The sequence below is a fragment of the Elaeis guineensis genome, chromosome 1 (assembly GCF_000442705.2).
Source record: "Elaeis guineensis isolate ETL-2024a chromosome 1, EG11, whole genome shotgun sequence".
Taxonomy (NCBI): Eukaryota; Viridiplantae; Streptophyta; class Magnoliopsida; order Arecales; family Arecaceae; genus Elaeis; species Elaeis guineensis.
In genome coordinates, this window is record NC_025993.2 from 7,593,703 (window position 1) to 7,612,444 (window position 18,742).

General features: G+C 37.1%; 2 protein-coding genes and 1 pseudogene across 6 annotated transcripts in view; all 3 read left to right on the forward strand.

The window, feature by feature from the left end:
- Window positions 1-3,759: 3,759 nt before the first annotated feature.
- On the forward strand, window positions 3,760-8,501 carry LOC105037258 (protein kinase STUNTED). 5 transcript variants are annotated; one of them, XM_073246190.1, is made up of 12 exons: window positions 3,760-4,415; window positions 4,507-4,628; window positions 4,710-4,816; window positions 4,904-5,617; window positions 5,719-5,967; window positions 6,065-6,231; window positions 6,315-6,394; window positions 6,493-6,640; window positions 6,921-7,070; window positions 7,437-7,710; window positions 7,810-8,156; window positions 8,270-8,501. In XM_073246190.1, exons 1-10 carry the CDS (start codon window positions 4,002-4,004, stop codon window positions 7,698-7,700), a joined length of 2,415 nt encoding a protein of 804 aa, XP_073102291.1. In that variant the 5' UTR covers window positions 3,760-4,001; the 3' UTR covers window positions 7,701-7,710; window positions 7,810-8,156; window positions 8,270-8,501. The 5 variants fall into 5 exon arrangements, with proteins under 5 accessions (XP_073102291.1, XP_073102258.1, XP_073102235.1 ...); XM_073246157.1 differs by having other exon boundaries at window positions 3,761-4,415; window positions 7,437-7,971; window positions 8,070-8,156; XM_073246134.1 differs by having other exon boundaries at window positions 3,761-4,415; window positions 7,437-7,971; window positions 8,070-8,156; window positions 8,273-8,501.
- Window positions 8,502-12,496: 3,995 nt separating this feature from the next.
- The window catches only part of LOC105037249 (ubinuclein-1), a 31,131-nt gene continuing 24,885 nt past the window's right edge, over window positions 12,497-18,742 (forward strand). Inside the window, exon 1 of the mRNA XM_073246267.1 lies at window positions 12,497-12,546. The gene's annotated coding sequence lies outside the window, so the exon portion shown is untranslated. The remainder of the gene's footprint in view (window positions 12,547-18,742) is intronic.
- On the forward strand, window positions 17,048-18,675 carry LOC105037239 (probable anion transporter 6; annotated as a pseudogene).

Genomic DNA, 18,742 nt, shown 5'->3' on the forward strand with positions numbered 1-18,742 from the left:
CATATTTTCTATATCCACATCCAATCCATGATCAGCTCTAATTATAAAAAAGAACAGCCACAGCGTGTGGGCGTTATCTCCGTGATCCTATAAAAATATAACACATCTTATAAAATTTATTTTTGAGAAATCCCTCTAAAACATTCTAACACCCTCATATAAAACAAGAATATCTTACTCATGATACCTTGTTGGCATCCATAGTGTCTGCATAGCTGGTTATCTCTATATATAGATAGATAGATAAATAGATAGAATGTATAGCTTCTATCGCATACAAGCACATGTGTTCATGGCATAAAAATTTTGATTAAGGAGAGAGAAGAGTGGTATTTCACATCTTGAATTGGACGAGACTGTCCCTCCAAGGAAGCAGGATGGAAGGTGAGGGAAAGAGAAATGGATCTTTTTTCAAAAGGATAGAGTGGGGATCTGAAAGAACTGGTCCCCATGCTTAAATATTGGCAGATTTAAGTCCCACAATCTCTGAATCATGTGCCTACCACTGCTGTGTCAGTCAAGTTGAATTTTTGATTATAAATCTTATCGTTTTTGTTTGCATGAACTAGTATTTTTATTTATGAATTTAAGTAATCATCAATATTCAGCATGTGGGATACATAAACTCTTTTTTCTCCTTTTTATGTGGTGTATATTCTGAAAGATTGACTGTTCTGATCTTGTCGATATTATTATTTTTAAAGATTAGTCATTATTACTATTAATAATATTATTTAATAATTACTGATGTTAAATTGTACTATCTAGGCAAATGCTCATAACCATGTATTTCTATACAAGCTAGCTTATAAGAACAATATAAATGCCGACGCAAGCATATGGATGAAAATATGCTTAAGATAGCGTGGAAGTAACAACTTCCAAAATCTGAAGGAAAAAGTCTGGGCATGCGATGTAAGAAAGAGCAAGTAATGGATTAGAGTTCTACTAGGGATTGCAATGATAATTCAACTTTATCAAAAAGATTTCCTATAGTTTCTCTTACTTCTATGATTTTATTTAGATAAATAATGAAGATGAGTCTTAAAAAAGAGTGTGATTTTTAAAGATAATATTCATCGAATTATGTGAATGTCCGATCACTATGTTGAGTCCATTTCATCATTTACAGTAGTAGAGTTGGTAGCTTAACCTAACAGTTTGTATTTCCTCGTATGACTCATTTTTACATGGCGTGCACCAACATGTTCTCCAACCATCTGAAAGAGGAGAAGGGTTTTCTGATTTTTGACAGACTTTTCCGACTTATTAAGTTGGAACCTTCTTGCATGTAGGGAAATTATACTTGTTAGATAATTATGAAATATGGGACTCTAAATGGGACTGATGTGGTATTTATTTACCTTGCAAGGACCTTATTCTAGTTAATAGTTTATAGCTAATAGCTGTCAGCCCTTGCCAATTCCAATGCGTCATATCAATACGGAGTCAATATATTATGGAGTCAAATTAGTACCATTTAAAAGAAATTCCTATTTCCTGCTACCATTTGTTTTATTTGTTTTATAGAGAAAAAAAAAAAATCTTAGTTCATATGTTGTCGAAAGATTTACATGTGCAGCATGTAATTTGGATTCAAAATCCTTCGTTTTCTAAGTTACAATAGAAATTTGTTAACATACTCAAATTTTATTTCTTCAAAAAAATAACAATCAATTTTATAAATATTATTTTTAAATAATTATAAAAAAATATTTTTATATTTAAGGCTTCCATTATTGCAGGATCTAACGTAATCTTACTGTGATACGCAAGTGACAATGGATCAATTTTTTACTGTTTAGCCAAGACTTGTCCTGTTGCTTTTGAAAAAAATCATAATTTCTGGTAAAACATGTCTTTCTAAATTTGTTGTTTGGCAAGAGAAAATGATGTTAGACAAGATGTGGGAGGATCCATTTAACTCCTGTTTATTAAGACTGGGAAAAGCCTATTCTGAGAAGCACATAGAACACTGGGTCTTCTATAAAATGTAATGTCTTATTTTATGAGATATATAGATGGCTAGTTTCATAAAATTCTAAAAAGAAATGATAATAAAAACTACAATTTTATTAAAATTATCTAATCAAACAACACCTTATATATGTATCAAATCAATCAAGAAAAATGAATCCTAGCTATGACTATCAGAACATATATATACTTAAATTTTACCAATCTTAATTCTTCGGTACTAAGTCAAAGCATCGTGGTCATATATACCCAACTTGATTGCTACATGAACGGTACTAATTAAAACCAACCAATCTCCAGAACCAGTCACAGCAGCCAGATCTCCAACGTATAATTCTTGCCTTGGCATTTCAAAATTTAAAATACCTTCATTGTTAGGAGAATCCAAACCAAAACCGGAACAAAAATATTTGATCCCCCTCTTTCGAAGACCAAAGACGCCATCACAATTCTGTTCACTTTGGATACCCAACTTTTAAGTGTATTTTAATAACTAATTAGAAAGACCAAGTCCTTCTGCCAAAAAAGAAAGGAGAAGGAACAATGATGAAAAGAAATATTTAAACCAGACAAAGGAGGAATGATGAAAGCATTGGAAAAGCATAAAGTGCACGAGTTGGCGTGTTCATGGTTAGATTCAGGATGGCCATCTGATTTATTTCGTTCAGCCATGATTAAACTAAAAGAAAAGATTAGTGGGATGATACAAAGACCCCCAAACCAAAAGGCCAAGACTAAATATTACTCCACATCTACTAGAAGAACAAAATATTCTTCCGTGGTTAAGACCACAGCTTCTCATCAAAGAAAAAAAAGGAGAGAGTTTAGACCGCAGCCGTGATTAAGTTTCTAAGTTAAATTATTGAACACGGAGGTGGAAAAAATTGACCGGAATCGCTTGGGAAAGCAGCAAAGCCTTTTTTCCGTTCCGTCCGACAAGGAGACACACTGATCCTAACTAATCTTAGTTTCTGAAACATAAAGTTCCAAAATAAATTGGTGCATAACTAATTTTGTTAGGAATCCAGAAAGCATCAGATTTTTGTGTTATGACCATGATGTCCAATTGCTTTTCAAAATATCAAAGTTTCTGTAATTTTTTTGAAAGTATTTGAATTTTGAATTAAGGAGCTGCATATCCAAAAAAAAGCAAATTGGCTTATAAAAAAATATCCCTAGAAATTAGTTAATTAAATAGTTGTATTTGTTGAAGTACAAATTTAGGAAAATATACATGTTCTTGATAACACCTTCATCAAAGAAATTACATTACAAGCATAATTTACAATGTAATCAAGATAAAATTTGAAGTTTATTAGTAAACTGAGAGCTTATTTAGTTATTTTTCTTTTTTAGATAAATATTAACTCCTTATCCTTAAAATTGAGTGGTGTTATGTATGATATGAAACTTATAATCTGACAAAATTTAATTACTAAAAGGATGAACAGAGTACACCTGAATAGATACTGCTACATGTATGTAATGGTTGTAGCAACCAAACAATCTACTTTGTCCACTTTATGTTTATATTTTGTCCATAATATTAACAAGAAATATTCAGGTGCCAGGCATCTCTATTCTCTGATGTATTTACAGGAAAGCAACACATCATGACCAGGGTCCATGAGGGGATACAAGTGGAACACAAACAACGGCCAATGCTAATTACGTAAAATACCAGATATTCCTATTAATTTATTCAATTAATAGCAAACTTAAGTGATGAATTTATTGCATTAAAAATTAATCAAAATCTTTCCCCATCCTGATGGTCACCCTTTTGGAGCAAGAACAATATAGAACAAATAGAAAGCCAGGGGAAATGAAAAGGCCTGGTGAAAACAAATTGATCAGTTAGCAGTGGCAGCAAGGAGGAGGTGGTGAAGGACACCTTTGCTTCCACCCTAAAAGCCAAGAATGGTATTAATTCCCCCTGTCACCAAAATGCCAACACCATTACCAATGAGTGAGATCTCAAAGCATTAGGGAGAGGGAGAGGGAGAGGAGAAGAACACCCAAATATGAAGATGACCAAGGGAGAAGAAGCGAAGAAGAACAAAAAGGAGGCACCTTTAATGGGATCAGAGGAAGGCGAAGGAGAGCCAAAAGATAGCGGAGGAAAAGAAGAAGTGAAAGAGGAGGAGAAGGATGAGAATGAGAAGGAGGAGGAGGAGGAGGAGGAGGAGGGAGTGGGGGAGGGGAAGACGGTCTTGGTCGGCGTCAAGATGGACGCCCAGAGCCGGGAACTCCTCACCTGGGCCCTTGTGAAGGTGGCCGCACCCGGCGACCGCGTCGTCGCGCTCCACGTCCTCACCTCGCGCTCCTCCTCTACGTCCAATCCCGAGGGCGAGGGCGAGCCCACCGCCGTCGTCTCCCTGGCAAAAGATTTCGACGACATGGTCGCCGTCTACGAGGGCTTCTGCAATCTCAAGCAGGTCCCTTTTTCTCCCATCAAAAATCTGTTCTTTTCTCCCTCCACCGATTTTGTCTGTTTCTTACCCAATTTAATCCCTAATCTATTCCCAGATCGATCTAAAGCTGAAGATTTGCAAGGGTTCTTCGGTCCGGAAAGTTTTAGCCCGGGAGGTGAACGAATTCGCTGCGTCAAAACTCATTCTTGGGGTCGCCAAACGATCGCGTACCATTGGGTGAGTCAACGGCTCTCTGGTTGTGTTTTTTCTTTGCCAGATTATGTAGTTCTTTTTGGTAATTGTTTTATATTCTGGCAGGTTGTCGTCCTTTTCAATTGCTAAATATTGTGCAAAGAAGCTGCATTTTAATTGTTTAGTGTTAGCCGTTAACAATGGCAAGATTGTTTTCCAGAAGCAAGCAGCAGGTTATTTGGTTTTATTTACCCTTCATTCAGTCTAATTTGTTCTGATTTGATTTCGTTCTTTTCCTGAGATATCCTTACTGATAACAGACAAGAACAAAGCCCACCGGAGGAATTCGAGCAAGGGTTCCACCGGTAGCTCCGGCGGCAATGGCGATTTGTATTGTTTGTTGCCAAGTATAGGTGAGGCAGGGAAGGATGCTGATGATTCCAAGTCCTCACTTTTATTGGAAGATGGGTCTAATCGTGGTGATATTGCTACTGACGAGAATGCAACAATGGTGAATGCCTCTCCAAAACAGAGTTGTTCAATTTGTGACTCTGTTTCTGATCCTCCAAGCTTGAATGAATTGAAGGAGGATGAGTCTCCAGTGCTGGTTCTAGTGGAGAATTCTGATGCTCCTGCAAGTTGCTCCGTAGCTCCCGTGGTCAAGGAGACGCCAGGGGCAAGATCAGCTTGGCCGCTCCTCAGAAGGCCGGTTTTTTCAAGCACAAGGAGTTCTTCTTCCCATGAGTGGCCTAAGATCTCTGTAGTTCAATGGGCATTGCGGCTTCCGAGCCGGTATTCAGCAGTCCATCCCTATCGCAAGTCCATAAAGTCGAATGCAAATGTCACCCCTAATAGTGATAAAGAGAGCAGTCCCATTGTTCCGGTTGGAACTGATTCAACTCCTTCCATTTCTGCCCTTGATGAAGAAGGGTCCCTTCCAAAGGAGTTGGAGTCTCTTCAAGAGAAGTATTCATCAGTTTGTAGATTGTTCAGCCATGAGGAACTCGTAAACATTACCTCCAACTTCTCGCCTGGTTGCTTTCCATTTCCCTCCTCATTCTTGGCCTTTTAATATATTACCTTTGTAAATTCATGTTGAATTTGTGTCTGATTCCCATCTGGATTTGCAATGTAGAGAAATTAATTGGGAAGGGAGGCTGCAGCCGAGTGTATAAAGGCTGTCTTTCAGATGGCAAGGAAGTGGCAGTGAAAATTTTGAAGCCCTCTGAAGATGCACTGAGAGATTTTGTTTCGGAGATTGAGATTGTTGCGGCTTTGCATCATAAGAACATTATTTCTCTGATTGGTTTTTGCTTTGAGAACAACTGTCTCATATTGGTCTCTGACTACTTGTCAAGGGGCAGCTTAGAAGAAGTTCTTCATGGTATGCATTTTGCGGTCATTTAGATTGAATAGCATGTTTTTTCTGTTCTTCTTCTCATTCACTGAATATTGTCTGCTATCTGATGTTTTATTGTCAGGTGAGAAGGAGAACAAGAATATTCTTTGTTGGGCCACTAGATATAAGGTCGCTTTGGGTGTAGCCGAGGCACTTGATTACTTACATGGTGGTAGCGGCACAGAACCTGTGATTCATAGGGATGTAAAGTCTTCAAATATCCTTCTTTCTGAGGATTTCGAGCCACAGGTTTAATATTGCTTTCTAGTAAATAGAATTATTGGATTGTATTGTATCACTTTGTCACAATCTTCTTGCTGTCATTACTTCAGTTGTCTGATTTTGGACTTGCAAATTGGGCATCGGCATCAGCATCAAATCTAACTTCCAATGATGTTGCAGGAACGTTCGGGTTTGTATCATAGGCTATGTATGCATAAACTTTAATTGCTTGCATATTACTGTTGTATCAAATACAAGGCCTTCTAAGCTGGAAACCCTTCATGGCAGGTATTTGGCTCCTGAGTACTTCATGTATGGGAAAGTAAATGAAAAGATTGATGTCTATGCTTTTGGTGTCGTGCTTCTCGAGCTTCTTTCAGGAAGGAAGCCCATCAGCATGGGGTGCCCCAAGGGTGCAGAGAGCCTGGTCATGTGGGTAAGTTCTTTGGCTTTCTTTGATATTTGCTGCACTCAACTTATTGCATCTTGATTTAAGCACTGCCTGTTTGATGGCCAGTTAGCCTCCACCATCCAGCATAGAATGTAAAATTCCAAACAACAATTTACACTGCATTATTCAGAGACTTGAGGATGATACATATAACCCTTTTTTTTGGTAGCTCCTTATTGTGATGGCAGGCAGAGCCAATCAAACCTTCTTCTGTATTTTAGTACTGAATATAGTCCAACAGCCATAATTTTTGTGGTGATGGCAGGCAAAGCCAATCCTACAAGGTGGTGACATTAAACAGCTGGTGGATCCATGTTTGGGAAATGAATACGATAGCGATCAAATGGAAAGGATGACTCTAGGCGCTTCCCTTTGCATCAGGAGGGCTCACCAATCCCGGCCCCAAATAGCCTCTGTAAAATCTCGTTTCCCATGAACTGTGTTATCTTTCAAATAAGTTCTGGGTGTTAGGTAGCACTACTTTAAGGCAGTGTTTGACTGCTTGTTGTTGGAAGGGCAACATAGTACATTTCCATAAAACCATTTCTACGAGAACTAATGAAGGGATGTCAGTGTGGGGCTAGGTTTCTTTCTGTAATAAAACTTGAAAGTAGCCAAATATAAATTTTCCACAAATGACTCTGTTTCACCAGTTTGGGCTTCTTATAATTGAACAATCAAATACTCTCCAAAAAGTCTTGTGGGGTTTTATTGTAGAGTGAGTTGTATGGGGTAGAACATACATTACCTTTATGACATGCATGCATCTTTTAAATCACAGGTTCTGAAGCTACTCCAAGGGGATGATGATGTTGTCAAATGGGCGAGGTCCCAAATCAGCACTTCAGAAGGACCTGATGAGTTGGATGAAGAATTAGACATGAAATCTATTATCCAGTCCCATCTTAACCTCGCACTTCTTGATGTGGATGATGACTCCCTCTCGATCAGCAGCACGGAGCAAACTGTTGATTTTATAACCACAAACACTTCCACGGAGGATTACTTGAAAGGGAGATGGAGCCGTTCCTCAAGCTTCAACTAACTGATTTCTTGTAGTCGCGGTCTACGGTTTTCCTTTTTTTTCTTTTTCCTTCTTAATGTATAGTGTTTATATTTTCTGATTCTCTTTAATTTGATCTATTTGTTTTAAGGTGATGTGGGAAGAGAGGTGGTCTGTAGTGCCCACCTCCCTGCCTCTTCGCATGCCAGTCCTTTGTGAGGTTGTTTTTGAAGAACAATTTGACTGTTTCGCAAGGGAGTTGATGGCTTTTTGTGTAGTTGGAGAGAGATCATCAGAGTTGTCATCTACTTGGGTCAGCCTTCGTTTATTTGAAGCTGTAGCATTGCCTCTAATGAATAATAAAAGTTCAGCAACATGTCTCTTCTGATTGTTCGAACTTGAATTTGATAGGCATTTACAGATCAACTACCACACTTGGGTTGTACTGGGTAATCTTATGTTTAGCTGTTTAGGCGAGGTAGAAGTTAATGCTGAAAGGTACCTGAAGCTTGTTCTTTGTTACTGTTGAACTGGCTTGTTTGTTTAGATGCAGGACATTCATTAAAGCTACTATTACGTTGTTAAAGTTTCGCTTTCCTTCAAAATTTTAGCAGGTTGGACGGGTCCTTCAGGTGCTTGAGCACGGTCTGAGATGCTAAATGTTCTTGTCTGGAGTTTCTTGGCTGGGGCTTAGCTATCGATAGGCTTAAATCAAGAGAACAGGCTATTAAACTCTGGCAAGGCTATTATGGTGCAGAAGGCTGTGTAACAAAAAATACAATATGCATATGTTGTTTTCTTATTAGTTTCAGAAATTGAAAAAGAAAATATGTTTTATATCTACCGTTGCATTGATGGAGAAAAATATTACAAACCAAAAGAGATCTCTTAATAGAGTCAAGAATGCTGAGGGAAAATTTAAGTTTAAAAGATGCATTTATGGTGATGGAAAACTCTGCTGTTTCAATGACTCATAACACTGGATGAAGTTCCATTAAAATGATTGCAAGAGTAGATGGTAAATTGCGAAATGATTTGAGATAACAACCAAGTTGGTATGGTTGAGCATATATGGGAAGGCCATATGGGACAGGGCATATTTTGAGGGTAATGTAAAGAGGGTTGGGCTGTATCTTTCGCATGATAGAATGATTGGTCTTTTTATGTGATGTTACCCATTAGATTGCACTCTGTACAGATATCAAAGCACTCCAAACATGTCCATTCATCCATCTGTGCAAATCTTGAAGCAACCATCGTGCGATCCAACAGTAGATTCATGCGAAGCAAGATAAATTATTCTGTCGCGTGAAAGATACAACCCTATCCCAATGTATGAAAAGAGGAATTCGTTTCTCATTTAGAACACTTTTAGATTATTTGAATTTAATCAAAGATAAAAGGATTCATAAAGCTAACCATCCCAAGCGAGACTGAGGTTTTGTTTATCATAATAAATGATAGGCATGCCTCTCTTAGGGTTTGCCCTCGAAGGAGGTTTGAGGGTTCAAAGCCTGACCATTATTGCTCAAAAGAATGGACACAATCACCTGGACAGAAGGACCACAAGTTTACGTGGCCCATGCAACACCATATTAATTTTCTCTCAGATCGGCAAAACGGAAAGCATGGATACCTTCCAATCATAACAGAGTTATATCCCACTTCATCATAGGCTATTGTGTAGCCAATGGTCATCACTCTCCCATCAGTCTCTCTGATGGGCCATTAACTCTCCCCAACTACTCCAAAGCTCAGACCAATGGATGAGCACCTGTCCGCCAGGACCATGCAGAAGCTAAGCCAATTTAAATTTTGTGGCTCATTACAGAAAACAATGCAGACGCACAGTGCTAGAGGAGTGCTAAGGTCCAAACTATTGAGTTGCTGAAAACAAAACAAAAAGTTACAACCAGTTCATACAAGCATTAATAATGTCTGAAGAGTAACATCGTCCAAACTATTGAGTTGCTGAAAACAAAACAAAAAGTTACAACCAGTTCATACAAGCATTAATAATGTCTGAAGAGTAACATCAAAACCATCAGCTGTTAGGATCCGGCAAGTCCCGTCAGGATACAGTCATCTGAGCCAATGGATAAGCTACAATATAATGCTTTGGAGGCTAGGTAATCAGCTGCTTGATTGGCCTCCAAAAATATATGAGAAGCACAGAAAATCTGTTGAGTAGCTTTCAATCCCATGATGTCCTTCAACAAAGATTGATTTCTGTCTCTATCTACTTGTAGTCGAGTGATCCATCCAACGATAGTTAGAGAATCACCCTCAATACCTATTTGCAATGCTTGAAGACAAATCGTTGCTGCATGCAAACCCCACCAAGTTCCCATCAGCTCAGTGACATGCATTGAAGAGGGCAAAAGCTTGCCTCCAATTTTAGTCACCAGCCTTCTTGATCACTGATCATAAAAGCAGGAGTTATTACTTGATTCTGCTCCATCAATGTTGATCTTAAATACTCTGAAGGGGTGGGGGATGCCATGAAACAAGTTTAATATATATTAAATTGATTTTGCCTTGGAACATTTAACCCACATCAGTCCCTTGACTGAGTACTGAAAAACTAGTCAACCTTGACTGTATTCACGCAAGGTCATACTCATCCCTTTCTGAAGGATGTATCTATACTGTTCATGGGTTGTCATGCGTGTGTGCTCAGATATGTCTTTCAGGAGGTGAATTAATTGTATTCACATAAGAATTATTTGAATGCACTGTTCTTATTCAAAAAAAGCAAAAAAAAAGAAAAAGGGCCAACCTAGCACTTCATAACATCAACAAACAGAAAATAACCATGCCTTACCACTTGATAGCAGAAAAGGTAGCATTCTGAAAAAGCTATTCATTTCTAGCTTTCCAAATTTACCAAGTCATATATGTAATTATTGACTGATACCTCTGTTCACTGTGGCTGTGGATAAGTATTCCAGTAGGACCAGCAAAGTAGACAGGTAAAAATCTTGCCCACACACATAGCCCAGCTGTTTGTGAGTTGCCATCAAAAAATAGTTGTTGGGAGAGGCCTGTCTGTCTGAAACGAATGCTCCAAGAACTTTTCTACGTTGGGTACCACATTTTTGTCTCTTTCTACCAATTTTGCATCTAGTTATTTCAAATTTTCTGATCCTCAGAAACTTTATCATTTCCTTAATTATATGTCTATTATTTATTTAGCTTCATGCTCTATTATTTAACATTTGACCTTAAAATTCCAATCATTCTAAGGTGCTAGGATCCCAAAACTGTGTAATTTTGTAAACAAATATGGATGCCCGAGGCATAACACATAGGCCTATGTCAAATGATACTCCCACCGACAATCATCTAAATAGAGGATAGATACCAATGGCTTGGGTTAAGCCTAACTGAGTGATTGTTATTTTAAGGTTGTTATTAAATAATTTATAAAATATCTTAAATAAAATGTTTTATACAGTTCATTGCTTTCTAAAATCTGCTTTTTCCCTTTTTTTTTTCTTTAAAAAAAAAAATTTTGAGTTCCAACTTTCTATCTTGCCTCAAAAAAAAAAAGTTCCAACTTTCTATCATCATTTACTTCACTGCCCTTGCATGCAAATGTATTGACATTTCCACAGGCAAATTAAATTTTCAGATCAAGACTGCATATTTAATTTAGCTTAAGATCTCATCAGTTGGAAAAAAAACAATACAACCAATATGCAACGAACTATTGCAAGTTATTGTTCAACCAAAAAAAAAAAAAAAAACTATCGCAAGTTATTGTGATTCATTACACAACTAGCATTGGGGTGAAACGTGTGGTTTGATGATGGGAAAAAATATAATATCCAGCACCAACCAGCACAGCTTTGCCACAATGGGACCATTGCATGGAGATCGAGCACCATCCAACACATTGCATGGAGATCGTGTCAATCTAAGACATCAACATTTCACTTCTATAGATTTTATCTGAACCATCAGCAGTTAATTTTGTATAGATATTTTTTAAAAGATAAAATTATGATATTCTAAATGATCAAGATCTACTAAAATCCAAAAATGATCAAAACCAAAACGGATAATACCTCGCATATGTAGGTGCGGAGTCAACCCAATTATCCAAGCTATTCGACCCTTTGATCTTTGACTGCAATAACTTCCATTCTAACTATTTAGTTGGGAGAAGTCTCCTTTCGATTTCGATTTTGAAGTGAAATAAAAATGATCTAATCTATCTAAAACTCAATCCTTACTTTTTCTTAAAGATTCAAATTTTCATTGTGATTCCAATTTCGGTCATGAATCAAATGCTTCATGGGATTTAGCCATTTTGATTCCGATTCCAATCTATTCCGATTTCGATTTTAGTTACGAACCAAACATCTCTCTTAATATAAATTCTTTCTCCGAATTATAATTATCATGTAATATTTATATGATAAGTTCCTTATTTAACCCGATCAGATCTAATCCGATTCCTCTTATTTATTCGATCCGATCCGACCGATACCTCTATTTGACCTGATTTGACCTGTCCCAACACAAGATGGATATAAAATAGGTATTGAGTATGAAGTTTTTATTTATGGTTATAAATATAGAGTTTATAATTATGGAGCTGGTATGGATGTTAGCCGATCTGACCATACTCAATCCATTGCCATACCTAATTTCAAGGCATGCATAGGGATCTAAAAAAATTGAGCTAACCATGGCAAACTTGAGAATTTAGTACTAGCAATTAATTAAACTTTTGCTAGGGACTTTAAAATAATTTTCCCATTGACATAATTCCTGACTGAGAAAATCGTCTTGAGTTAAACGGCGGCGTTCCGCCTCCGCCCTTTTCTCTTCTTTCCTCCCCCCTTCTCGATCGGGCGGGTGGGCGGGCGCTCGTTCCCAGGTTGGTTTTCCATGAACTTTTCCATCGTTTATCACTTATATTACTTGGGTATTCTTAGAATTCTGGAAACCAGTATTAGATCGTCCCATTCGAAGATATATGCTTAAATTTCTTTGCTTTATGTTCCTTTTTCGAGAAACCTGTTATAATATTGATTGTCATTATGTTGTTTTTCTTGATCGCATAAATATTTTTAAATTGGATTTATTTGATCATATCTTCCCGTTACCTCAGTGGATTTGAAATGGCTAAGACCAGGATGGATGCTTGCTCCTTTTTTTTGCGGGGGGTGAAAGAAAGATAACATTTTGTTGAACATTTGTTTCCGAAGCCGGACAGCGAAGAACTTAATGCCGCATAAGTTCTTTTTGAACGTGGATACTGAATAGTTTAAAGCAACTATATCTCAGTTCTGTATCAAAAATTGTATCTTTTTGAACGTGTAATCAGAAAGAAGGGAAGATTTTGGGTGAGGGTTCCGTTTTTAGCAACTGTGTACCATCGGTTTGATTAGATGCATTGTATGGAGACATGAATTGTTTATTGATGTTTCGAGCAACAACTGTTAAACTCTATCTGGACTTATGGTTCTGTTCGAGTAAATTGAAGTTACAGTCCTGTAGGATATTCCAAGTATTTGTGATAATTTAAGAAGGGAGTTATTGGATGAGACCTCTATTAGTTATTCTGAGGTTTTTAGGATATAAGTTATGTCCGATTGCTGCCTGAATCAATGAATTGCTATTTAAAGTAGAGAGTTTGAGAGTTAGTTGAACTTAGATTAAGTTTAAACAAATTGAGTTTTGGCGTGGAGTGCCACCTACTGTTCCTTTATTTAGCACTGTTAGCATACAACATTGGTTGTAAATAATGGATGTCTTTTTGAGTGCCATCAGAAACAACGATAGAAGGTTGTAAAAGTAACCAAATATAAATTAATTTGAATAAATAAAATTTGAGTATGAATGGTCTCTAGTCAAGGGCATTCACTATCTAAGTAAGGAGAGTATGTTTGTTCAATCTGAGTGCTGTTTCAATCAGTGAATTATTATTCAAAGTGGAGATCTTGAGATTAACAGAATCCAAATTAGTCAGAGTAACTATTTGTGTATGAAATGATATTTACAGCATCTCCTTCCCATTTAACATTGCAAACATAAAATATTGAGAGAAAGGAGAGAATGTCTGTTTGATCTGAATGCTATCCATCATTGAATTGCTATTTGAAGTGTAAAGCTTGAGATTTGTCTGAATGTAATTTAGTTCCAATCAATTAAATTTGGGTGTTGAATGATTTCCATATCATCTCCATCTAGTTTAGCACTGAAAGCATGCACTGGTGGAAGCAGAGAGAGAATTTCTGTTTGATCCAAGTGCTATCTGAATCAACAAATTGTTGTTCAGAGTAGAGAGTTTGAGACTCAACTGAATGTAAAGAAGTGTGAATAATTGGAGCTTTTGTATTGAATGAGATCTGCATCTTCTCCTTCTAGTTTGCATTGAATCATGTGACATTGGATGTAAGGAGAAGATGCTTGATTTCCTTAAGAAGAACAGGGGGAAGGCATGTATGTCTGAATTTTGATGGAGCAAGTTCCAGTTTGATTGATATCAATCTCCTCAAGTTTGTTATTCATAGTATATGCAAAGTCGCAAAGAGTGTGGTTTTAATGTTTAATTGCATAAGACAACATTCATTGCATTATAAACATTCAATCACTTATCTCGATGTAGCTGGTCGCTAGATCTTGACCTGATTTTGGGAAGTATAAGAGCAGAATTGGTTCTCTGATTACAAAAACCGGATAAAAAGAGTCATTTTTTGAAGAAGCTCTCTTGTTGACATCTAAGAGTTTCCACCCTAGATTGTCAGAAGGAAAACATTTCCAGACATAGACAGGTTAGCAATTTGAATCAAGACGTTGTGAGTTCTAGGAACTTCAGAAATAGAGAATAAATTGCTTTATTTCCTTTGGCAAGCATCTTGATTTAAGATGGTGTCTTGTTGATTGAAGGATGTACTTGATTAAAGACTGAATGATTGGTATAAAGAAATTCCTTTTAACTTGGTTTCCAAAAATATTTCAAGTTGCTGCATGTAGCACTCACTGTTCCACAGAATGGGAACAAGAATCAGATTGGGACTCATATCCAAGTGTTTGACTTGCTAAGAGGAGAAAAAAGAGATATCGGGGTACATAGATAAACTAACTTGAACCAAAAAATATATTTAAATATTGTGCAAGATAAAATATTAAAAGATACTGCTTGTTAAGATCTTCCAATATGCATGTTTCCATTCAAACCTCCCAATTAGCTTAAGGATTGTGGAAAACTGATATTTTGCAAAAGAACAAACGCTCTATTTTAACGTGGTTGTAGTGCACTGAACTTAATTTGGATGAGCCCAACTCCCTACCATTTTCTAGAAAATTCTAGAAAGTAGACATCTGTGTCTTCTAGAAACTAGACATCTATGTCCACATAACACAGGTAAAATTGCAGCTGCATCAAACATTATTCAACAAGAAGGAATCGAAAGAATACATCACTTATTCTGTGCGAGATACTTAATAGGTGATGTTGAGAAGTGATACTAAACAAATATGGAGTTGGGAGAACTTTGAAGATTTAATGTCATGGCTTCCAAAATGGTAGGGGCATTTGGCAATTTGCATAGATGCTGGAGCACTTCACGTTAAAGTAAGTTTAACTGTGTATGTGACCTCTACACCATCAAGGGATATTGATAGTAATCCTTGGATGAAAAGAACCTGAAAGAAGAGGTTGCCAAATTAGGAAAATTACTTGGGCTACAAGTAGGTGTCGCCTCTCTAGAAATGTTAGAAATGCAGCTGAAGTACATCGACTTCCTGTTCTTTTTTTGCCTCTCTAGAAATGGACTTAAACTTCCTATAGCAGGAATCTTCTGCTTTATGACAAACATAGCACAACTGTTGGAAAGTTGAGAACCCTTCACTCTGGTGACATTTTGATGTTAAAAATGAATCAATTACCATAACTGGATGCTCATGAGAATTTGATGATGGAAGGTGGCAATAGCGCAAAAAGTGATCTATGTGCTATAGTGATGGAGTTACCTTCTTGACTTCTGACTTCTGTAAATGCCCTTGCTGCATAGATGATGATGTTGAGGCAGAATGTATAAATTTCACTGTGGCTAATTGCTATGTCCAATTTTGGATGGTGTTTGTATTCAGATTCTTTAAGTGACATTGGAACATTCAGCATTCTTTTAATGTATCTGCTGATTGGCATTGCGATCAAGCTGGCATGTTTGCAGTAAAGATATACTGTGATGTACATATATTTTTTACCTTATGGTGGTTCTTATGGCTACAATTCTCTTGAAGGGTCTGTTTGGTTGGGGTATGTCAAATTATAGGGCAATCTGATAATTTTTGAGAATCATTTATCTGAAAAAATGATTGCGGAGGAAAATAATTTTTATTATGTTTGGTTGGTACAAAAATTACTCCGGAAAAGGACATTGAAAAAAAATTACTACGTTTGGTTGGAGGTAAATGTACATAGGAATATGGCCAAATTTATAAATATACCCTTCAATATAAAATAATTTTTTAATACTAATAACATTGTCATTTTCAATTAGTTTTTATGTAATTACTATAATCACATAGATCTTTACATAATACCATCTCCATCTTAATTTTTTTACCAAAATGCTTTATTGAATGAATTTGGAAAGACATCAGAATAAATTCAATAATTACATATGCAACTTTATTGGGGGTATTTTTGTCAAGTATGGATTATCGCCCCTCGAAAATTTATCAAATACCAACCCCCATATGGTATTTATTTTATCTTCTCTCTCTGAAAAATTAGCATGGGGCCCACCAACTATTTTACCATCTCTTTCTTTCCTTTTTCATACCAAACATAGTAATCTGACATGAGAATCATTTTTTCATGCCAGATTACCCCCAACCAAACGGCCCCTAAGACTAAGAGAGTTTGCACTGACCATGAGAATTCTCCTTGTTTAGTTTCAAAATTTCATCTTAAGTCATGCTTGAACTTGAGTTCTATGACTGGTGATACACTTCATCATGGTCCCAAATTTCTTATGTGGTTAAACTGCATTTTTGATATTGGTTACTCTAGTTCTTATGTTATAAACATTCATTGGAAATGTCATAGAGGAATGTCGGTTTCTTTTTGACCATGCATCTTTCGTCTTCAAGTAGCTATTTAAGTTTCAGGCAGAGGAAAAGTTTATGCAGGTTCTGAATCCCTGCTTATAGTTTCGGCTAATTCTTTTGTGATGGGTGTTGATATCCTATAAGTTATATCTAATAGTCAAAAATTTTTACTGTTGCACTACAAGATCTCTTTGTGTCTGTTCAAGTGATATCATGACTATTCAATAATTCTGACACAAAGTTATGATTTCATTTTCTCCATGATTATTTAAAAAAGGGGGAGGCCAGTGCATGAGACTCACGCCATTGAAGGGTCTGAGGAGGGTTGGATTATTGAAAATGATCAAAAAATCGTGGAAATTTCTAGCTTAAAGTTTCTCCATCATAACTATGAAATTTTGAGACTATTTTATAGAAGTTTTGAAGTTGGTGATGAAACATGGAAGACCAGAGAGCATGATCCACATCAGGGCTGTCATAGGATGAAAGCATATAGCACTTTTTTGGGAAAAATAAAGCACAAGGCACTGAGACATGATACGAATGTATTTTCCAAAGCGTTATGTAATTGTCCTCTTGACCTTCATCTGCACCAATGTATGCTATTTTGAGCGTATGGGCTTCTCAATTGCATACACTGCAGCTGCAGATGCTGCTGGTGTGAATCAGTCAAGCAAGGGGTTGATACTTTCAACATTCTACTATGGCTATGCCTTGTCACAGGTGCCTGGTGGTTGGATAGCACAGTGCATAGGGGGAAGACGTGTTCTACTGATGTCATTTATTATATGGTCTCTAACATGTGCTCTAGTTCCACTAGATCCTAACCGCGTATATGTCCTGGTGATAGCTCGCCTCCTTGTTGGGATGGCACAAGGCTTTATTTTTCCTTCTATTCATGCAGTTCTGGCACAATGGGTACCATCCTCTGAGCGTTCCCACTCTGTATCTCTCACAATGTCAGGGATGTATCTAGGCGCAGCAGGCGGCATGCTTCTTCTGCCTAATTTAGTGAAATTTAAAGGTCCCCAATCAGGTTTTTTTGGCTGAGGCAGCTTTGGGTGCCATATGGTCTATTCTTTGGTTCAAATTTTCACAAGATCCACCTCGTTCTGATAATTTTGATGCAAAATCTGCTGGTTTCAATGAGTTCTCATTGCCAGCTATGAAGTTCAAAGATGACACAGGGGGCCTTCAAAAAATGAAAATGTAAAATGGTGGGAGCTCTCTGCATGTCCCTAAGATCCCATGGAAGAAAATTATCACCAGCTTGCCAATTTGCGCTATACTGTTTAATAGCTTCACCTTTCATTATACGTTATACGTGTTGATGAACTGGTTGCCAACATATTTTGAACTTGGCCTTCACCTTAGTCTTCAGGAAATGGGATCAACCAAGATGCTGCCTTATTTGAATATGTTTATATTTTCCAATATTGGTGGAGTGATAGCAGATTATCTGATTACCAAGAGGATCTTGTCTGTGACTAAGACCAGAAAATTGTTGAATACTGTTGGTTTCATAGTTGCTTCATTTGCTTTAATGGCCCTCCCATTACTCAGAACTTCCGCAGGAACTGTATTCTGTTCTTCAATTTCTCTTGGTTTCCTGGCACTAGGAAGAGCTGGTTTTGCTGTGAATCATTTGGATGTTGCTCCAAGTTATGCAGGAATTGTGATGGGATTTTCCAATACATGTGGGACATTAGCTGGTATTGTTGGTGTTGGGTTCACAGGAAAGGTTCTTGAGGCAGCGCAGAGTACCATATGGATCTTTCGAGCCCTGAGAACTGGAAACCAGTTTTCTTTATTCCAGGCTTCCTCTGCATGTTGAGTTCTTTTGCATTCTTAGTATTCGCAACTGGAGAAAGAATTTTTTAGTAGCAATGCATTTCCAATAAACATGAACTAAATCAAAGAACAACCTTGGACTCCTGGTAAATTTTCCAGACTACTTGTTTCTTAATCTTGCATGTCACTTGCTATGTTAGATAGAAGTATGATAGCAG

What these genes read in the sequence shown, in the direction of transcription:
- LOC105037258 (XM_073246190.1), top strand. Translation starts at nt 4,002, where the DNA reads ATGAAGATGACCAAGGGAGAAGAAGCGAAGAAGAACAAAAAGGAGGCA. An exon ending in GCTTCTGCAATCTCAAGCAG is followed by an intron (nt 4,416 to 4,506) that starts GTCCCTTTTTCT and finishes ATCTATTCCCAG; the next exon opens with ATCGATCTAAAGCTGAAGAT. An exon ending in TACCTCCAACTTCTCGCCTG is followed by an intron (nt 5,618 to 5,718) that starts GTTGCTTTCCAT and finishes TTTGCAATGTAG; the next exon opens with AGAAATTAATTGGGAAGGGA.